The 23460-nt window shown below is 38.2% G+C and overlaps 1 protein-coding gene across 4 annotated transcripts in view; it reads right to left on the bottom strand.

The window, feature by feature from the left end:
• sntg2 (syntrophin, gamma 2) overlaps window positions 1-23460 on the bottom strand; it is a 93729-nt gene that overhangs the window by 49742 nt on the left and 20527 nt on the right. For 2 of the 4 annotated variants that reach the window (XM_084381793.1, XM_084381795.1), the window contains exons 2-8: window positions 17102-17239; window positions 16929-16985; window positions 16714-16771; window positions 13702-13745; window positions 12406-12447; window positions 11234-11321; window positions 9281-9369 (exon numbers count right to left, since the gene is read on the bottom strand). In XM_084381793.1, the coding sequence (XP_084237919.1) occupies window positions 9281-9369; window positions 11234-11321; window positions 12406-12447; window positions 13702-13745; window positions 16714-16771; window positions 16929-16985; window positions 17102-17239 (516 nt within the window). Of the gene's footprint in view, window positions 1-9280; window positions 9370-11233; window positions 11322-12294; window positions 12327-12405; window positions 12448-13701; window positions 13746-16713; window positions 16772-16928; window positions 16986-17101; window positions 17240-23460 lie in introns of all 4 variants that reach the window. The other 2 variants (XM_084381794.1, XM_084381796.1) reach the window with 2 other exon arrangements.

Genomic DNA, 23460 nt, shown 5'->3' with positions numbered 1-23460 from the left:
CCAACTCTCATTTTTCTGTGATAGAATGAGTGGAACACAATCTTTGTCACAAAAAACATTAAAGAAGTTTAGGGTCAATAATGAATCTATTATAGGTCTTCTGAAAGTATGACCAAACCTGCTGGGTCAAAAATATACATTCAACAAATTGAACGATCAATTTTGGTGACTATAGAAAGTTGTGTCAATCAAATTTGCTTTGTAGCATGGGCTCCTCTTCTCAGTGATTTTGACTGATAACATGACTTTTTATTGGCCCATTTTAATTGGGTTTGGTCAGCATTGATCTGATAGAGCGCATTAATGTTTTAAACATGTCAGAAAAGTCACTTGAACCATTTCAAAGCAGTTACAGGTCCCAAGATCAACTGTGAAAACAATTGTAAGTATAACGTGCATGGCACAGTTGTGTCACTGCCATAATCAGGAAGAAAATACAAACTATCAACTGCTGCTGAGAGAAAATCGGTTAGGATGGTCAAAAGTCAACCAATAACCACCAAAAAGCAAGTCTGCAATCAATTAGAAGCTGTTGGAAGACAGGTGCCGGTCAGCAGTCAAGTATGTTTTGTATTACCATGGGATGAGAAGCTGCCGTGGCAGAAATAAGCCCTTGCTCCAGACATGGCACCTTCAAGTTCAACTGAGGCATGGTGGTGGTAGCATTATGCTGTGGGGCTGTTTTGCTGCCAGTGGATCTGGTGCTAAAAAGAAAATAAATGGAATAATGAAGAAGGAGGATTATCTCCAAATTCTTCAGGAAGACCTTAAATCATCAGCCAGAAAATTGGGTCTTGGCTGCAGTTGGACTTTCCAACCTGACAATGATCCCAAACACATCAAGAGTGGTAAAGGAATGGCTAAATCAAGCTAGAATTGAGGTTTTGGAATGGCCTTCCCAAAGTCCTGTCTCGAACCTCACAAGAACACGTGGACTCTGCTGAAGAAACAAGTCCCTGCCAAGAAGCTAACAAATTTAGTGAACTCCACCATCTCTGTCAAAAATTCAGCCAGCATACTATCAGAAACTTGTGGATGGCTATCAAAAGCACCTAACTGAGGTGAAAATGCCCAAAGGACGTTAAACCAAATATTAGAATTAGAATAAATTCAAATTTGAACAAACTTCATAAATGTTTTTTGTGACAATGTAGTATGTGTTCCACTCATTTTATCCATGGAACTCAAGACTGCCATGATACATGTTCTACAAGTGTATGTAAACTTTTGACCACAGCTGTAATTTTTTTGCAGTATGTAAATTAATCAAGGAAGTAAATGGTCCAGGGTACACTGTCATTGTCAGGAGAGCCTACAGGAGACAAAGCTCAGTGCATTCTAATCAGTCAGTGGAGGAAGCTGCTCAGTGCTTGGAGAGCAAAAAAGAGGAGTTAAAGAATCCATCTATGTAAATCTGGAACGATTGCTTTGAACAGAGGAGGTGGCCTACAACATTAATTATCACCCACTTACAACGCAGTACTGAGTTCCCTCCCATGACAGCTTAACAACCATTCACACCTGGGCTCACCTAGCCCTAGCAACCCACATGAAGGCCGGTTGGGTCACGACTCTGAAACTCAGAGCTCACACGTGTCCTTAACCACTCTGTAAGGACACTCCCACACAGAGGTTAAAAGCCTGCCTTCCCTCCAGTTAGTTAGAACTGAAGAAGCCTCTTGGATGAGAGGTGAAACATCTTCAAGAAACTGAAACAAGTCCAGTTACCTACAATACAGCACTTAGCATATAAAGTTTTGAATGTTGCCCTTATATATTTTATTTGTATGTCTCTGATTTATACATCATGTTTTAATGCTCTTGAATTCCCTGATTGTATTGTATTTTATTTGTTTTATTTTTCTATGATTTACTAGCTTTTCACCTGTTGTATGGTGTTGTATTTTGTAAAGCACCTTGTAAGTCTGGCTTTGAAAGGCGCTGCAGAAATAAAGACTATTATTATTACTTATTACTTATCCTTGCTTGTGAGTGACTGAGCCTTTTCGAGGATTCCCCTTTCATACCACATCAAGATACAACCACCTCTTACCAGTGAACCGGTTTACCTGTGGAATCTTCCAAATAGGTGTTTTTGGAGTTTTCCACAACTTTCACACTCTTTTGTTGCTCCTGTCCCAACTTGTTTAAAATGTGTTGCTGTCATAAAATTTAGAATAAGCACCGGTTACAAAAATCAATGAGGCTTACGAGGTAAAACATTAATGATATTTTCTTTGTACTATTATAAATTATGTCAAAAAGGATTACCCAATTATCACATTCTGTTTCATTACACAGCATCTCACCTTGGAGTCAGGGTTGTATTCAGTGTTGACCTAGACACTGACATCCCAATATAATAATAATGTATTCCAAGGGCATTAGTATTGATATCAATCACTCATGTTGACTGGGCTGGGTTGGGACAGCCATTAGGTAAATTATTATTCAGATTTTGACTGCAGGCAAGTTCTGGGTGTTTATCTAGTACAGGCAATTGCTAGGTGACACATATAAGAATGGTCAAAATACACTGTCGCACTCATTTCGCTACATGCTGCAACATTACCCCATTACTGCAAGAGGTAAAAGTGTGGGTGGTGTTCATTTCTGCCATGCAGCCTAGTACGAGTCCTTTTTTGTTGTTGTTTTTGTATCAACTTGTCTCACTCATTTTAACTTTTTCCCACATTTCCAGGATGAGTTTCAACAAACCCAAGGGAATTCAGCTGCCGTCCAGCAGTTTCATGCACAGGTATAGAGAGTGATATGAACCCCAGAAAAGCAATGTCTTTTCTGTCAGGGAAAAGGAAGCTTCATGCACCTCACCCCACTGTGCCCCTTGTGGCTGCACTGCATTCGGCTTTATTGGGTCTGCTGTCAGTGGATAAATTGCTGTCTCTTACTCTCTCTAACATTTCTCCCTGTGTGACTGCTGAGCGTTAATGAAAAAATGGTGAGTTTAGAAAGAAGTCCTTCCTCAGTCTTGAGGAAAGTGTTTACTGCTGATGGTTTAGAATCTTTACAAAAATATCGTATTTAACCGAAATGTGCTTAAAAATCTCATCTCAACATCTGGCCTTCACTTCCAGGGATGCAAAAAGCATTGGCTCATATTGTTGCTGTTTATGACTGTTAAAATGTCTCATGGTGTTTTGCTCCTTTCCGCAAGTGGTTGCTGTGAACATCATCAAGGTCATGTTGGTGAAAACAAACAAACAAAAAACATCCTCAAACACAGCCTTGTGCCTGGAAGGTATCATGCAACATTAATGAAAAAATCAAATTATTTGCTACACAGGACATCTTACATTCAGCTGTGCACAATATCTGCATCAAAAGAAACATTTCAACATCAGCTGCCAAAGATACTTTACAGCCTTCTCTTTGTGAGCTGACAAGTAAGTAAACATTTTTTTTTTTTTAATTACAGACAAGTCTTCTCAGATAATATGTAACCAGAAAGTGTAACTTTCTGACACAGCAAACAATGAATGGAAGATTATAAAAGCAGTATTAACTGATGGTTTTTTTTTTGGGGCAACATTCACATTATCACTTACACCTTGAGATAGCAAACAGTAGCCAGTTTACACATTAAGCAGATATGGATCAACATTAACATCCATGTGGAGATGTGTTTCTGACCACCTGACAATTCAAGTCCAATATTCACTCTACATTTAGCTCAGTTTTGGTCTCCAACTACTGAATAAAAAAATACCTGGTTCTTTATAAGTATATACCACTATGTTCACAAGCTCGTCGCTAATTATCTTGCAAGCGTTGCCATGTTCAGTCGTGTTTTGCATGGCTTTTTCACTGGAAAAGCGGCCTAATGTGGTTTGAAATAACACTGATTATAGCAGTGAGGGTTAGCCAAAACTAGCTAGCTAGCTGTTCCCTGTTTTTTTCTTTGGCTCTGGGGCTGTGTGCTTTGTGTTTCCCAGTTAGCGGCTGAAGGACAGTGTCACTGCCACTGCTGCTCACTCCTTCTTTGGGTCAGGGGCTGTGTGCTTAGTGCTACTGAGTTAGCAAGCTGCTAAACAACAGGTTCAGTGGCTGTGTACTGTGAGCTGAGCACATCATTGTAATCCCCAACCATATCCAACTATCTCATGTCTCACTCACATGTAAGAAAACACCTAATATTATCAAAATGAACATAAACAATGAACATGGCTGTTGTTAGTACTCACTACTGTCGAGCTAGCATGTTAGTTTTTTATAAAAATAAACAAACAACATTTTTGTGTAACCTGCTTGCTAAAAACTTTAGCCTTTTGGAAGACTGACTCTTTTCAGTTACAGTTTTTTGTAGAAAAATATTGATGCATACAGATTTAAATGTGTCTACCAAATTCTTATTTGGACGACATACTAGTAAAAAAACAGCTCAAACCTTTTCTGAGCAAAATTCTCACATAAGAAAATTACAACCTTTTGGTTAAAAGTGAGAGTCAACAGCAATAGAAGGAAATATGATACACCTAGTTCATGTATTTTACTGTACTGAATGTGTAGGGGGTGTGTGGTGCATCTCTGGTCATTTACTATTCCAACACTCGCTCAGCTCACGCTGAATGACCCTTTCAATTACAGACCATTTCATATAATGCAGGGTTGTTTAATGGCATGCGATGTCATTTTTTTCTTTTGGGGAAAAAAGTTATGGGTTGCCCTACTTTCCTGCAAATCTGTCTAGAGGCTTTCTATCATTACACTCTGAACATTAAAGTGTGTTCATGACTTGACTGCACTGAGGAGAAAAAAAACCCAACAAGCAATTACTCTAAGAACAAAAACAACCACTCATATAATAGTCCCTACTTGCGAGGGAAGAATAATCTCATTTGACATGAGCAGAAACTAACTGGAGGCCAGCTCTTGCTACTTGTTTTTCACTGCTTAAATGTTATTTCTTGGATGAGGAAATGGCTTGGCTAATTGTGTTTGTCAGATGCCTAGTCTTCAACTACAGAATTAAATGTAAAGATCCCTGCTTGAACCAGCTCACCAATTATGTCACAATGAGTCATCTTTTTTTGCATAGGTAGGCATGTGTCAGGGTCTATTTTTAAAGTAAGTAAAGTACACATACTAAGAACTGAAAGAAATGCAGACTATGCAAAGACCCCGTGCACAGGGATGTTCTGCCTTTTCCAGCTCCTGCTAGGGATTTAAATGGCATCACTTTAAACCTAGATTATCAATGAAAGGTTAAACTGGCCACCTGCTATCCCTCACACTTTCTCTGAATAATTCATGTGAAATGACAAGCAGAAGATGCAGTCACATGGCTAATCTTTCATTATAGATGACCATATTAATATGCAATTTTCTCCAGCCTTACCATTAAAACTGTGATATATTGGCTTTGGGGAAAATAATTAAACATTTGCCACTCCTCTTCATTCACAGTAGAGGACCTCTACTGCTACACCAAGACTAATTTACTTAATACTTCTGCAGCATGAACATGAGTAGTTGCACCTATGCACTCATAGATATTTATTTGTCATCATGACAGTTAACAAGCTATTCTTCTAGGATGGACACAGCAATTTAGAGAAATTTACCATTTGCTTTTAGAAACTAGTGCCAAATTTGTCCTGGTGATGCAGACGATGGGCTGTCTGGATCACATTGTACTTTGGTAAGACTGACTGGTAAAATTCCTCTGTGGAATCAGATGCAGCTACAGTGAGAAAACTCCCACCTATCATCCCAGCAGCATACACTGTAATCTCAGCAATCATCACTATCCTGAAGCAAGCTCAAGGAGCAAATAACAGCCTTGAGGGATAATGAATTATTTTACAGTTTGTTCTACCTTTTGACCCTCAAAAGCACAGCCAATTATTGAGCCATTGTGTGGTTTTATCAAACAACATTTGTGTTGCTTTATTGCAACTGTGTGCAGAGATCACACATTGATCATGTGGCTGTAGACATGAGATGAAAATGAATAAACACGGTGGAATTCATTCACTCACATTCACTCATTCATCAGTTTTTGTGGAGTTCAATGTAGTATAAATCAAGTGGGTTTTTTTAATAGAGAGCCAGGATTGCTATAGAATACACTCATTGCTTGTATTTTTGCCCCTGCTGCTGCCTACCAATACTCCAATACAAAACTAATGCAGGTTTAGTGTGAACTGGTCGTATTTATCTGATTCTGCTGCAGATATCAAAGCAAAGGCAGGGTGGGTGTATGTCACAAAAACTTTCTTCACTTATAAACCACAAATAAATAACTAATATTTAATGAATGAGAGTACTGCTGACTACTTACAGTAGGCAAATATTTCAGTGACCTAAAGCTGTGTTTATACAATGCCATCAATGAACATTAAGAATGGGCCATGTTTTCTGTCCTTAAAGGCCTTACACATCTTATTTACACCTCTTACTAGAAAATGTAATCAACGTTTTCTCAATGAAAAAACAATTATATTACATTGTTTACAGAGCTACTGTAGACTGTATGGGGTCAAGGGTCATCATATAGCATGTTTAATTTGCATAAATTATTCTGATGTGGGTTTTTTTCTATAATTAATTTATTGGGTGAAGGTAGATAATAGGGTTGAAAATTTTAAACAATTTCTTTAATTGATAGTCGGATGCCTTAACAATCAATTATCGGTTAATCATTAATAATGTAAGAAATATGTTGGACGTTTTTTCTCTTAAAAAAATGTTTTAACCAGTTACATGATCTGTGTTCGATGCAAAATCAGGGTAGGCTATATTAGGAGAATATATTTTGGCCATGTCAACCAACATGCTAATGTTTTGGCTTAGTAGCCTTGATCACAGCTCTGATGAAGACTTTTTTTGTAAGAAAAACTCTTAACGTCTCTAGTGTGATGATGACTCTCTTACAGAAGTTTCAGTGAATTTTAACCTTCCTGCTTGGTTTGGAAACCTATGTTTGTCAAAAAATAATGAACTTATAGCAATTAAGCACATTTGCTGCATTCCTTGCATAGCTGGCACATTTGCACTTGGTATAGTTTCCATTTTACACTAGGTATGTGATTAATTGTTTATGTCATCATGTGAACCTTTACCGTTCAACAATTTTCCCCTAGTAGATCCTTTTCACAGCAGACATCTTGACTTGTCAAAGCAGGCAAAGCTATGGTGGAGGGGTCTTATGAGCCTAATGAGCTTCCTCACAAACAACTGTAATGTCTGGAACAATCTGGCACATTTGTCTTGTGCTTGTCTACTTCTAGGTGTGATGCAGATAAAACACTTTTAAATTGTGATGACGATGATGCAACCTTGGCTGATGTACATATAACGCTGCTAACCACTCTTAGTTAGAAGAGCCAGATGGAAAAGCTGCCATTTCATCTGAATCAGCGAAACTTAGTGAACGTACTCATACTGTAGATCAGTATTTGTGTTGTCTTGTAACATATCTTTATGGCCATTAAGTACATTTATGATAAGAGGATTAATAAGCAGTGCAGTAAACATACAAAAGCTAGGCTAGGCTGACGCACGTCTACAGATCCAGCTATTTGACTTTTAAAAAAATGATTGCAGCTGATGTCATGTGAAAATGACATCCATCACTAAAACTCCAAAGGGACGTGACCAGGAGGCATCCTGATCAGATGCCCAAACCACCTCAGCAGGCTCTTTTCGACACGAAAGAGTAGTGGCTCTATTCTGAGCGCCTCAACCCATCTCTAAGGCTGGAGGAAACTCATTTTAGCTGCTTGTATCTGTAAGCTCATTCTTTCGGTCACTAACCAAAGCTCATGACCATAGGTGAGGGTTGGAGTCAACTGGTAAATCGACAGCTTTGCCTTCAGCTCCCTCTTCACCATGACGGTCCGGCACAACAAGTGAACAAGACACCAAGATGCTTAAAGGGTACAGAAAGTGTGTTTACAGGTCCTGGGGAGTACTAGTGCAGAAAAAAAAGTAGTATAAAGCCTTTTGTGGCTCCAGAGGAAGCTGCTTATAATCTAATAAACTACCTCCTGTCACTCAGTGGCTAAGTAGCATTGTGGGTAGTGTAGGCACCAGGTTTTGAAAAATAGTCCACTGGTCTAGCATTGCTCTGCTCTTACACTGTTGGACTCCTTATAGACAGTTTACAAACAAGTGATTAAAATCGATACAGCAGAACCAGAGATATCATCTTTTTTCTTCTTCCTTTTATAAACCTGGTGCCTACATAACCCACAATGCAACTTCGCCACTGATAGACGTCATAGGCAATTTATCAGAATACATACAGTTTCTTCTGGAGCCACAACAGGCTTTATACTACTTTTTCAAATATGCAGTACTGCCCAAGACCTGTGAACACACTTCAATGTGTAAAATACACCGGTTTCCTTGTAAGTGACAGTGTAGCAATAATCATGTGCACACTTAATTCTTTATGCTGACAAGACACACTGTTAACACAAAGAGATGGGGCTACTTTAAAGAGACTACAGATACTAAAGCATATTTATTTAACTTTTAAGTAAACTGGGATGTCAAGAAACTTAAGTAACACATTATTTAAAAGGCAGTATTTTTAGAAGTGAATGAGTCACTTAGATAAAGGATCTAAATACACCACATTGTAATATTTGTTTTTATCTTTGTTAGATACTGTTAAATGTCTGTTGAAATAACATTACATTTAATTGTGATTATAAATCTAAGCCCCTCCATTGGAGAGGATGTGGCTTCGTAGGAGACCCTTAACACATATTTTGGGACTGTCTTGGGACAAAATTACAAAATTTATTGGGAGAAAGTAAAAAAGGGGAGAAATTCAGAATCTGAACAGACTGTATTGTTTATTTAAATGGAACCAGTTGATTTTAAGCTGGGAAAACTACCTTAAACCTCACCCACCTACTGTATCCTGGGCCATGGACCTAGAGACTAAAAAAAATTAATGATGTGAACTTTATGGAAAGCATAACATCAAGACTGAAACTCTGGTGGGACATTTATTTAGGAAGATGGTCTACTGTTGAGTGAACATATTTCTAATGGGATAACTTAGGGTGAACATGAAAATATGTACCGTATATCTTTGTCTTTGTGCTGCCACCTGTGTTTCAGAACCATCTTTGTCTATGTTTGCAGAGTTGTGTAAGACTTATTTGAATGAATATACAAAAGGAAAAATAAATACATTTGAAAGCATCACTTACTTGTAAAAACTAAAAGGATATAGGTACTGATTAGAAAATAAATCAAACACAATATCAACATTATACATGAGATATCAATAGATCTTTCTTACTGTGTCGTTTCCGTTTCGAATTAAATGCAAGCCACTGTCAAAGAGCGGAGAGGACACTCGCCTTTGATCAGCGGATGGCCCGGGAGAACCTGAGGAAGGAATAATACAGATTCTTTACAAAAAGGCTTCTGAAGAATCGCTGTTCAACATTTAGTTTCCATTATGATTTCATTCCTTTCACCTGAACCCCACCTGGCTCAGTTCACAGTGCTAAATCTGAAGGTTTTATTCCGCTACCCTGCCATTAAGCCGTGCAGTTCACTTTAGTGAGGTCGTGGACTGCATCCAAAAGAGACAAATGCTGCTCTTTGATATGATATTAGCTTGGCGTTAAAGGACCTGCTTTCTGATTCGGTCACGCTCAGTAAGCGGCTCCGGGCCTTTGCTGCTTTGTGCCACGGTAAAAACAAAGAATGGCTTAGAGAGAATACAACTTGAAGCTTTTCATTCTCGGGCGAAAATACCAGATTCATCGGCCAAACGGCCTACAGAAAAACCTGATCATCTCTGCACTGATGTCCTCTTCTGAATGTTAACTTCCACAGACCATATGAAGGCAAGATTTCTCACCGCTTTCAGTTTGAATTTGTGAGAATGTGGTTTTTCATCAACTTAACTTTAAATATTCATTCATTCATTCATTCATTCATTCATTTAATTACTTCTTCTACATCTGTGTGCTCTTCATAATTAAGTGAGGAATTATTATTATGTGGTGTTTATTCACTTTCTGCTTACAGCTAATTCATGCAAACAAACATTTATTCGTGGCTTAATAATCTAGGTGTTTGTCTCTAACACACAAGCCACAGACAATGTAATGCCAAGTGCCTATATGATGCCTTCTCATTAGCTCTCACATTTGCGTTGGTTGTGTTAAGTTACTTTTATAGTAGAGAGTTACTGAGAGTTACATGTGAAGATAAATACCCTATCTCATAGTTGTCCAGTGGATATAAGCTGGAGCCAAGGACCAGTTAGTTTAGCATACAGACTGTAAGCAGGGAGAAACAGCAAGCCTGGCTCCATCCAAAGGTAATACACACATATATATATATATATATATATATATATATATATATATATATGTTTGTAAGCTAATTATCTGCCTAAAATCCACTTACTAGCCTCTCTAAAGCTTTCAACCACACCTTTAAGTCCTCCTCACTAGATTGAATTTGTTCAGTTGTCATAGAGATAACTCCATCTTTTATGAATTAAACAACTTTAGATTCTAAAGTTAAAAGATGGAGTCCTCTATGTTTTTGAGCTTTACTGACAAGTGAGTGAAAGGGCATATTATAATGTTAGTTTCTAAGGTTATAAGTGAGTCTTCTCCTCTCCGTTCCTATGCTTTACTTGCTGTTACTCGCAAGTGTGTTAATTGACCTATATATAAAGCGTCTATAGTGCAAAATCATATAATGTCAGAGATAAAACACAGCCCTCTCCACACTCTCCTCCTCTTCCTTTCCTCTTCCTCTCCTCTCCTCAGCGCACCGCTGCTGATATTCGTATATAGGAGAAACACTGAATTCATATAAAAAAGACAAAATAGTCCCACTTACTTTGAAAGAGTGCTCCATAAAATTGCTAAACTTTCCAGATTTCACAATTTACTTTTTGTCTTTAGGCTGCTTCAAGTTTCTAATTTTCTCGTTTGCTATTGTCACCTTTACCAGCTCCACATGGATGATTTTAGCGTTTGTGATTTCATCTCTTCAAGCTGCTGAAGGTAACTACAGAGCAGGGGACTGCAGCGCGGGGTGTTTCTGACATTAATGCTTGCCTCAGGCTACTGAGCATGACAATGTATTACTTCGACGCTTTAAAGCAGTTCAATAGATGAGCATTTATTTCAAAGTGTGCAAAAAATTCCTTTATTGCCAAAACGGCTCAATGAAATGAACAATTTTGTGAGCTTGCATGGCATCAAAACTACAATACTCTTACCTAGAGGCAGTTTTAGGAATGATGGGACTTCTCGCAGGTAGCGAACGGTGATGGTGACCTCATCTCCTGCAGTGCGCAAGAGGTGAACCTGACAGGAGTGAGACAGGTAAAGAAAGAGACTGAGATTGAGATAGAGATAGATAGCAAGAGACAGAGATTGTGAGCGGTGCAGCGAGATAAAATTTAATCACATAAATAAAACAAGCCACATTCATGTCAAGCTGTACACGAACTGAGCAAACAAAACATAACAGGAGACGAGTGAAGAATAAGTAATCATGAGTTAAAGCCTGACAGAAGTCACTTCACTTAAATCATGGAAGGCAAAACATGATGGCCTACTTTTCCCTCATGACAGGCGCCACAAAGTAATTACTGTAATTTATGATTATGTGGTGTCTAAGTGATATAAAATATGCACTCAATGATGTTCAGTTATAGTGTCAGAAAGGCATTCAAGTAGGTAAGCTTTAAATGATAAATATGAAATCTGTCCATCTCCATGGAATCATGGAAAAGAGAGAAAATAAAGCAGCAGATGAGACTAGTGTGACATGCAAGGTCACTTCAACATGCCCTAAATGCATATCTGTTATCGGATCCCTCTCTATCTTCTCCAACACTGTGTAGTAGGCCTTGTTACTTTTGCCTGAGCATCTGTCAGTGCTGCTGTGAGTGTGACAGCCTGCCATTAAAAGCATTTTGTTCTTAAGAGAAACAGCTCATTATGTGTTTTGACGCTCTGGAGGTGAATATTGTGAACAGCTGTTTGGGGCCTCACAAGGAGAGAGAGATGACAGACATGGGAAGAGGGTGTGTGAGTGAGGGGAGGGGGGAGATGGGTTTTCGTAGCAGATATTGCAGACAATATTTAACAAGGAGGGATGCTAAATTGTATAAAAACGCTGAAATATCAATATTGGCGCTCTCAATTGCAATGCAGCTTTTGATACCAATCTACTCCTTTTCAATCTTTCCAATTTGTCAGTGTTATCCAAGAAAAAAAAAAACAGCCTCCTGCCAAAATGACAACACAACTCATAGTGATGAAGTGTACCCACATGTTGAAAGCCTCTTTGAGTTGGTGTTAAATCTGTGAGAAGGATGGCAAAGCAGTGGATAGATGGAGCAGGGTATTGGCTTTTTAAACAGTTAATTACAAATATACTCACAACTTCCTCATGAGTACAAGGCTCTACATTTATGCCATTGACCTAAAGAAACCAACAGAGAGAGTGGAAAAGCAAAGTATAAAGTAAATTACAGATCGTTTCCAGCAATTCTATGCTCATTTGCAGGAGCAGGGCCAGAGGGGTGATGTAGGCCCCGCCTGGAATATGATTGGCGACCCCTGCTACCCCTCATAGGATTAAAAGGTGATGTGTAATTGACTTGTTTGTGTCATGGATGGGTTAATAAATGGGCCAAATGGGTGCAGGCAAAAAAGATACACAATCAACTGCGAAGAGATGCAAAATAACCACAAAGCAATGCAAAACAACAACCACAAAGAAATGTGAAAACAACCACAAAGAGACCCCAACAGCCACAGAGAAATGCAAACAACCACAAGAAATGCAAAACAGTCACAAAGACAAAAACAACCACCAAGAAATGCAAAACAACCACAAAGAGAAGCAAAGCAACCATGAAGAGACATAAAAACAACCAGAAAGAGATGCGAAATAACCACGAAAAGACACAAAAACAACCACAGAGAAACGCGACACAACCAAAAGCAGACACAAAGCCACTACAAAAAGGTCCAGGTTCCAATAGCCTCATAATCTGTCCATGTCTGTAGTCTAAAGCAACTAGTTTTTAAACCCACCCTTGTTTCTCTGCGTTTCCCGCCATAGCTTAAAGTATGTAAATACATGTAATATCCTGCAGTCTGACAATATAAATAAGTCATTGCAAATAAATGTGAAACAGTGAAAGCAATAGCAATTCAATTCATAATGTAATTCATAATAACTTCCAATAAGAATGATAATATTGTGTCATTGTCCAATGAACCTTCTTAACATTCTAGATAAAAAAGAGCGTCCAATAAATCTGCCAGACAGATCTAAATTAACTTTTTAAAAGATTCAATGAATATACTACTTATACTTATACTTACTAAATACTTTGAATTAACAAGAGACTATTATTTGTTGGTGACTTTATGATCAATCTAACACAGAATCTGACAATGAGATATTTCTTTAGTTAAATTTAAATTGTGTCATGATTCAATGAAACAATATTTTACCATGTTATCTCTTAAAAAGAGCATAGGACACTGAAAGTCTCATTTGATTAAAATCATGCAATTCAAACTGAAATACTCTTTTCCTATTCTTCTGAATGAAATTATACTACATCAGAGCAGAAGCGGATTGACATTAAGATGCAATAAGCGTCTATTCGGCAGTGACCCAAATCAACCTCGAAGCAAATAAGTCATGATCTGATGTACAAACCTGCAACACAGCGTCCCCGATGAACAGCTTCCCCGTCTGGTCGGCTGCAGTTGTCAAATGTCAAGTGTCACAGTTGAATGGAAACATAATAAATAAAATAATTGCTCATTTCATACATGGTAATGTGGTGGAAATAGCAATAAGTGTTTCTGTCTGAGTTATCTCTGGCAGCATCCTACAGCTAAGAGAAAGAACACAGGAAAAGCATGACATTTTAAATTAATCAGCTCATTTGCAGCGGCGCAGGAGGAAACGATGCTCTGTTGCGAAAAGATTTGTAAAGCTCTGTGAAAAGGGCTCTTAATGTCCCCGGGTTATGAAGACATGATTCTCTTGTATGCAAAAATGGTATTAAGAGGGATTGCAGGGAAACGATTGAGTCACAATATGCTCAGATTATCTAAAAGCATAGTGAGAGGTAATTGGTTCTTATAATTTGACTGACAAACATGACTGAAATACTTTCTGTTTCATCTAGCAAACAGTATGGTCACTTTAAATTAATATACTGTACACCTAATGACACTTTTGGATTGTAGATGTCACTATATTTTAGAAGCTGCATTACAGTAAAGGGATGTCATTTTCTGAACTTACAAATATTTGTCTTTACCCACTTAGTCATTATATCCACATTACTGATGATTATTTATCAAAAAGTCTCAAGGTATTAACATTTTGTCAAGTACCAATATCCCTACAATATTGTCACAACATAAATATCAAGGTATTTGGTCAAAAATATGGCTTTGGAGCAGATCTTTAAAACACCAAGATATAAAAGGTAAAAGAAAAAGGTATTTTAGGCATTTGAGAAATGACTAATTGATGATTTTCTGAGTGTATTGCAATATTTAGAAGTTTGAGGATTCTTGTTATGTATATTTTTCTATTATGTTGCTTAATGTTTGTATATTGCTTGGGATTTTTTTTTCTGCTGGACATGTTTGCTCTTTTGATTTTGACTGCGTAATTATGCGACTACCAAAGTGCTTATACTGATCATGTGACAATTTACCTACCTGCATAGTCTGTCATGCGGTTATCTAGACCAATTATGTTACTGCTCACCTGTCTTCATTGATCATGTGACTAAAAAGTCAAAGATATCCGACCTCCTACAAGAAGATTTTCAATGGAACACCACTCAAAGTCGGAATTCCTACTTGTGAACAGATGTCTGACATCATACAACAATAACAACCCATGTGGAGGGGGTAGGATGTATTTGTAGAGGACAGTATTTGTTTTAGGCTCGTGAATGGAATAACGGTATAACGGCATTTGTTACCTCATTTGTCGTTTTCCCTCCCCCATTTCATTTTTCTATGCAAGGAGGCTGCACTATGACGTTTCAATTGTGTGTGCACTCACTTGCCAAAAGAAAACAATTTTGTTACAGTCAACCAAGTTACTTTTTGTATTGTGAAGGCAGAAAAAAATATGTGTCATGGGGGGTGCTACAGTTGTTAATGTCTTTTGTAGCTCTAAGGGGAGATTTCCAATGTCTTAGAAAATAGCCCTGATGCTGTCATCAGTCAACATTTTGAAAGACATGAGCATTTACCAGGTGAGGAGGGTCTAAGGTATTCTATGGTTTTGGATTATGGGAAAAGTAGGCTCTGCTGCTTTGTTTTTTGGGAGTGTAATGAGATCTTGTGCTACGAGAATATTAAAATGTGGTGATATTTCTTGTCGAGGTGAAAAACTGTCTCATGATGTCAGTACTTAAGAAATAGCAGCAGCCAGCATGACGGAGTCTGATGGTGACCTCGAAATTAGCATGCAAGATGTCCCCACCAATTGTAAGTCATTTGTGTGGCAGCATTTTGGGTACCGAGTGGAAACAATAAACGGCGACAGGGTGACAGACAAAAGACACGAACAATATGTAAGCACTGTAAGAAAATAGTTCCGTACACTGCGGCTAACACAAGCAAAGACGCCTTCAGAACCACCACAGCTGACAAATGCCTTTGCATCTCAACTTCCACAGTCAAGTGCTAGAGCCACAGCAGTAATGAAAGACATCGTCGTTTTCATTGCAGCTGATATGAAGCCATTTTCTGTGGTGGAAAATCAGCGACTCCTCCACACATTAGGAACGAAGTACACCATCCCGTCACGCAGAGATAGCATAAGCACATAGCACACAGATATCGTACCTTTCCATCCCTGCTACCTCCGTTCCAAGTGAGCGTGTCTTTTCAACTGCAGGAGATATAGTTAGTGCCCAAAGGTCTCAACTGCTGCCAGAAAACATAGACATGCTTATATTTTTTTAAAAAGAACATGACCATGTATTAGGCCGGGCAGTGTAGTTGTAGCTAGCTCTTAGCTCTGTATCATGCTTGAAGAGAAATTTGGTCAGTCTCTGCGGAAAGGAGCTCAGTTAGAAGGTCACACACAGCTTCAATTAAAGTTAGAAGCTCACACATAGTTCATGCACAGGTATAAGGTCTGAAGTGACTCATGAGAAATGATACAGGAGAGAAGCGAGTCAGTTGAGTTTGTGCCAAAATCTTTTACAGTGCTTACATATTGTTCAGTCTTTTACTGCATATGATAATTCATACTCAGTCAGAAAGAAGAACTGAAGTGACAGTTCATTACAAGATGATTACTAGTTAAATCATTTAAAAATGGACCTGAATTTTTTTACATTTTGTGACTTTCGTGAAATTTAAATTGCTGGAGTATACATTTCACATTAAGACATGAGACTGATATCAAATTATTCATCTAAGTTTGAAAAAAGAAAAAGCAAGGGGTTGATAAAGTATTTTTTTCACTCTTTTGACCATTTTCTCCTTGACTTTATCTTTGATTATGACCTCATATAACCCAATATTTCTAAATATAAAAATAAGTGATGCTCTTCGACTGCTCCAAATTTCCTTGTGAACTTGCCTCCAGTTAACTCCATTAACTTATCTATTACATTTAACACTGCATTAACATACCACTAACAAATCCATATTGCAGTATAGTGAAACAAAAATACTTTCTTACCAATTTGATCTTTGAAAATCTTCGAAATAACGACAGGCACGTTGTGCTCTGCACCTCCCTGAAAAGCAGAAGAGAAAGATAAGAATGAACAGTGTTGAGTTTGGGTGCTGGGATTTACTGCCAAAACAGCTTTCTCAGACAAACAGTCAACTCTGCATCCCAAAGACTTTTCATTTCCACTTTAGTCTCTCCAAGATCAAAACTTATCTGCTTACTTTGATGCTTAAGCCCAGACCGCCAGTCGCCTGTCTTCGCAGTACAACAGTTCTGTGCTTTAGAAAGTGGGAGTTTCTTATTGGCAAAGAGATACTGTGAACATTTGAAACAGTATTCTGGAGTTATGCAGCATGAATTACAATGCGAGCCTCGAGCCCTCTGGCGCACTTACATTTACTTGGGATTCACTTCCACTTGTGCAAACCACATCCAGCTTCTGTATGGTTAATACCTCTTTGGTCAGTTTCAGGCAGACATCATAGGTATTGTTGGTCTCCTCATTGTACAGCAAAGCAATCCCAGATTGTGTCTGTTGGAATTGAGAAGAGCATTGATATTTTGCCAAGCAGAGCAATTATGTACACAATGAACATTTTAATCCTCTTTTCTCAATGTGCCATTTGTGTAACCCATTCTACTCCTCTAGTTTTGGGTTAATTGGTTTTGCCTGACATTGTGAAAGCACCAACCTTTGTGCAGTAGAAAACAAAGGATTGCGTGCTTTGAATTTCATATTTTTACGTGACAAAAAAGGGATGGACAAAAGTTCAGGAAATTGCACTAGACAGTCTGACTTTCAGGACAGAAACGAGGATAACAGCCAACTCAGATAAAAGAGCAGAGCTCCGACATCACACTTTGACCTCTCTGAGGAGGTGAGCAGTGTTTCCACAAACACCTGTATACAGAACACAGTGAAGTTTAAATCCCACCCAGGAATTTAATGCATTATTATCTGATCGTTCCCTGCTCACTCATTATCTGCAAACACCTAACGCCGAACAAGCAAACCCTCGAGCAGCTCTAATGAATTAGAAATAGCCTTGATGCTGTTGTCTAGAGATTAAGTTAATGACTGTCAGATGGAGCTTTTTCAACTTCTACAGTGTAAATAGGAACATTTTAGATAGTATAGCTCAGTGGTTAGTAATTTTCAATTTGTCTGACATACCCCACACCCCTGAACCTGAGTACCCCTTCAACATAGCAACATGTCATGGTCTAAACGTGTTCTTCTGAACTGAATTTAAACTATTTTTATCGTTAGCATTTAGTTGAAAGCACTGCTGTTCCCAGTGCTGGATTTCAAACAACTCTGATCTCAAAAGTGTCCCATCTCCATATGCATCCACCCCGACTTTGTGAGGGAGAATCTGTCTGACGTCACACAACAATAGCAGCACCCACTGGAAGGGGGTAGGGTGTATTTTTAGTATTTGTGTTAGGCTTGTGATTGGAATATTTAGATACCCTTAGTATAGTATAGTAGAGTATAGTATAGTATAGTATAAAAGCACTATAAAACAAAATGTATGATGGCATCTGTTACTGTACCTCACATGTCATTTTTTCCTCCTATATTTCATTTATATATGCAAGGAGGCTGCACTGCTGAGGGTGCAATTGCGTGTACAATTTTGAGAGACAATTTTGTTACGGTCAGCCAGGTTTTTGGTTAACTTTGATGTCTTGCACTTGGAATGCTTGAAGTTGGAAGTAGAAAATTTTAAGTAAAAAATGTAGGCTTCCGATGTTGACTGGAACGCAGCACAAGTACAAATTCAACACGTGTGGCTGTTGATTATCTGAGCTGGTTAGCCGTCTCCATACACAATGAGGCATGATGTCTAATTTCATTCGAACCTCCAATTGAGATAAATTTGACAATGGATGAACACAGTGGTGAGAAGTCCCTAACGATTTGTGCTGATCCAATCCGTGACGTACCAAATATCACACAGACAAACAATTAAGCCCCCACCCCATATCCCTCCCCGGTCGTACTGATCTATATTTCAAACTTCTGTATTGAAGTGATGAGTTACCGTGGTTCCCCACGTTTCATCACAATCCAGCCGCAAGAGTCAGTAAGATTGATGGATGATCCAACCAACACCACCAGAAACACAAATAAACAATTGCCTGACAAATTACCTGACAGTCCCACCAGGTGTGAGCATTAAAAGCTTTACAAAGATTGAACTTGTCCAATATGTTCTGTTGTATTTCAGTTGTTGTCTCTCTTTCATGTAATACTGAGGCAGCATTCTCTCTCCTGGTTTCCCTTCTGCTTGAAATATTATCAAATGCCTCCTACTTTTATAAAAAGTAGAGCACTATACTGTATGAAGAAGAACCTTACCATTTTAACCCTTTAATCAATCTTTTACACCACACATTTTCATGGAAAGAAAAGGGGAATCACCACAATGATGGAAAACATTAAAGTATGGCTGTGTACCAATTTTCAATGGCAACGACCAAGTTGATCGCCGACGAACCATGGATACCACGTGATACCAACCGCATTATACAGTAGAAGAAGAGAAACTGAGAAACCCTTTTAGAAGCTGGAGCCAATTGTCAGAATTCTTACAGAGATGAACAAAACAATCATTTTGGACCCGGCAACATTTTTTAAATAATTAAATCACAACCACAATAATGTTTTTAAGAAAAAGAGATACATCTACAGAGCTTGAAGAATAAAAGTATTATTTTAAAATGATGATTTGTCTGTATAAAAATGTTATCAATATGACCTTTTAAAGGATAAGTTCACCCAAAAATGAACATTCAGTCTTTATCTACTCATCCCAATGCAACCTGATTTTCTAACATGGAAAATCAGGTGAAGTTTCATAATCCACAAAAATTGTGGCCAGATGGCCAAATTTATTGTGGCCAGCCTAAGGCACACCTGTGCAATAATTATGCTGTCTAATCAGCATCTTGATATGCCACACCCGTGAGGTGGGATGGATTATCTCGGCAAAGGAGAAGTGTTCACTAACACAGATTTAGACAGATTTGTGGACAATATTTGTGCGAAATGGTCTTTTGTGTATATAGAAAATGTTTTAGATCTTTGAGTTCAGCTCATGAAAAATGGGAGCAAAAACAAAAGTGTTGCGTTTATATTTTTGTTCAGTGTATATATAAGGCAACCCAAAAAGCAGGGCAAGGAATTAAGAGTGATTAGTAGAAGGAAAAAAAACACAAATGTTTGTGGTTTGTTGTTCCACTGGTCTTCTTCAGGCCACTAGATGTCATTGGAGCAGCAGAACATTGACCTTTCATAAGATGATGTTCTCTTAAGGGGTCAGAGTGGGTGGAAAATTCAACAATCAGTATGTGAGTGAGGTCAACCAATTGTCTTTTAAGAGACTTTGGAATAAAGGTTGTGCTCTCTTCCTGTCAAATAAGATAAAATATAAATTAAAGCCACAAGTCACAGATTTGTGGAATATGGCTGCTGGTCAACACCATATTCAGGGAACACAAAACAGTCAATGACATCACAAGTCAGCATCACTGACCACTTATAATGAGAGAAGAAATCAGTTGCACCTCATTACTTTCTACTTTGTCACAGCCCAACATCTGAGGTTACTCTTTTACTGTTATTGTTTCTTGTCAACAGTAAATCATGACATTCTTACATACATACTGTAAATACTTGCAAGGTAATTAACTTTACAGCAAGCCCAGCTAATCAGCCAAGACCTAAGGAGGCGCTGTCAACCCTGCCGTCCAAGGTGTGTGCAGCAGGGTCAATAGATGCCTTGTCTTAAAGCTCCCATGTGAAAACAATATTATTGTAGACAAACATGAAAGGCACTGCAGATAGATAAATGTTTTGATTTTGTAATGTTTATGTATTGAAAAGATACAGCTTTTATTTTGTAGACTGCTGAAGTCTGATTATTGGAAGGACTTTCTGAATAAATAGAGGGAATTTAAATGATGAAATAGTAGCCATGTGCAGTTATATAGATCACTGAGGATGCCATACACTGAGATGCATCAAGAAGCATCGCAGTGCATCGAGAATCATTTTGTATTTGAATTGTTGACAGCTGAATCGTAATCGAATCGAATTGTGAGGCCACTGAAGATTCACACCTCAACCATCACTGACACATCACCTGAAGATTTTTTTTTTTAAATGTTTATTTAAACACACAGCATGTAATTGCTAAGTAAAGTGGGAGATATGTTAAGTAAAGTGGGATAATGAGAGTTGAGCAAATTAAACGCATGGGTTTGCTTGACATTGAAGGAAATGCTTAGGATTATATAAGCACACAACCCCAAAAAATATATAACAAAGGTCTTGTTGTTTTCAGACATTTTAATGCAGAAATGTTACATATTCTCAGTTAAAATAGGGTTTAAGTAAAAACGTCAGTGATATTATGTCTGATATCAATCCTCAAAGACATATCACATTTGCTGTGCAACTGTTTCTAAGCCAGTGTGGTGATGCCTGCATTGATGTGAAAATAACATTGTGAAATGTGACATTTCAAGCTTAATAAATTCGACATAAGAATGGATCAACAGAACAAGCTTTAATGGAATTATATTTAAGTGCCTGAAATGAGTCATTACCCGTGGGTTACATTTTTGTTTGATTTTGATGTAGTAGACTATAAGGTATTGTGGATTCTTATTTTGATCCTGGAGATGTTACATATTTCCAAGAATTCAGTGAATGGCTCTTTACAAAAGAAAAAAATAGTGTGAGAAAATGTGCAGAAAGTAGGAACTGTCCCCGAGGAAAAGTACAGCTCTTGGGTTTATCATTTATCAGCCTTGTGCTTCTGTCAGCTTGTTCATGTGTGACTCAGTGCAGCCATGTGGGACCATAAAGCATAATCTAGTCTAGTGTGGTGCCATCATGCAACCACATCTCATTTGTGTAGATTGAAAACAATACAAGGGATAAAAGCCATCTTGTGGGACACCTGTACATCAACAACAACAATCACACACACACTGCATATTCTCCTCAGGCAGTCTGTCAGAAATTATTTAATCCAATGAAAAAAAACGTCTTCAAATTCAAATCACACAACTACTGCAGCACACGCATTTGTAATATATTCAAAGCTGAATTGAGTTCAATCTAGTGACAGCATATCATATTCATCATGCTGACTGAAGTCAAATTGTGTCCTCTTTTCCCTTAAAACCGGGAGGGAGGGTGAAGATGAAAACCAATAATGAGAACCAAGTACAAACGCTCTGCAATATATCCTGTATTTGTGAAGCTTAAAATGTCCAGTTTCTGTTGTTTTAGGGGCACTGTCAGGGAGGTTTTGATTCAGGTCATGGTCATCTTTGAGGGTAATTGTTTGTAATATGTGGATGAATCATAGCTTCCAAAATCAGATTAGTGTCTAGCAGCCTAGCTGTTTGAAAAGCATTCAAGCTGTGATGAAGTGACCTTTGACTGGTAAATATTCTCAATGGCAGCACAGCCATAAAAGGTGCAATAAGTGAGAAATTATTAAAAACACAGGCATTTTTTCTCCTCAGTTGAAAATTAGTGTCAGTGGAGCCTACAGTACTTAGTTCCTGGACTCCAAAACCAGACCTGTCTACACACCCAGTTGATGTTTGTGAAAAAAACCTTTCTATAGGCTACCTTTTTAAAAATCAGAGCTGCTTAATTTCAGGTGCACTGGTGCGACAAATGAAAATGTTTAGTCACACTTGACAGATTTTGGGTGCATATACGACCAAAACAGTTGCACCCGACACTGTGTGCACAATTATTAAGCAAGTATGTATTTTGACCATAACATCATTATTATGCATATTTTCCAACTCCAAGCTGTTAAACTGGAATGCTTATTGGATTGACGCATATCAGGTGGTGTGTATTTGTGTAATGACGGAGGGTGTGGCCTAAGGAGATCAACACCCTATATCAGGGTGTGCATAATTAGTAGGCAGCTTCTTTTCCTCAGGCAAAATGGGCAAAAAAAGAGATTTAACTGACTCTGTAAAGTCAAAAGTTGTAAAAAGTCTTTCAGTTGATGCACCACTCTTGAAATAAATAAGATATTGGGGTTGATCACAGAACCATCAAACGTTTTGTTGCCAATAGTCAACAGGGTCACAAGAAACGTGTTGAGAAAAAAAGACACAAATTAACTGCCAAAGATTTGAGAAGAATCGAACGTGAAGCTACCAGGAACCCATTATCCTCCAGTGCTGTCATATTCCACAACGGCAACCTACCTGGAGTGCCCAGAAGTACAAGGTGTTCAGTGCTCAGAGACATGGCCAAGGTAAGGAAGGCTGAAACCTGACCACCACTGAATAAGACACATACTGTAAGTTGAAATGTCAAGACTGGGCCAAGAAATATCTGAAGACAGATTTTTCAAAGATTTTATGGACTGATGAGATGAGAGTGACTCTTGACGGACCAGATGGATGGGCCCATGGCTGGATCAGTAACGGGCACAGAGCTCCACTTCACCAGCAAGGTGGAGGTGGGGTACTGGTACTGTATGGGCTGTTATTATTAAAGATGCGCTATTTTGACCTTTTCAGGTTGAGGTTGGACTCAAACTCAACTCCCAAACCTACTGCCAGTTTTTAGACATGTGTGCATGTTCATGCCAGGTGTACACAGTCTCTCAGTAGTGAAAAAGGATCTCTTGATTCCAAAGAAGTTGGAATGCTGTGTATAAAACGTATATAAACACAGATTGCTAATATCTGCAATTGAAC

Source organism: Pagrus pagrus (assembly GCF_965226575.1).
Source record: "Pagrus pagrus genome assembly, chromosome: 18".
NCBI classification, from domain to species: Eukaryota; Metazoa; Chordata; class Actinopteri; order Spariformes; family Sparidae; genus Pagrus; species Pagrus pagrus.
This window is presented reverse-complemented; position numbering and strand designations above follow the sequence as displayed.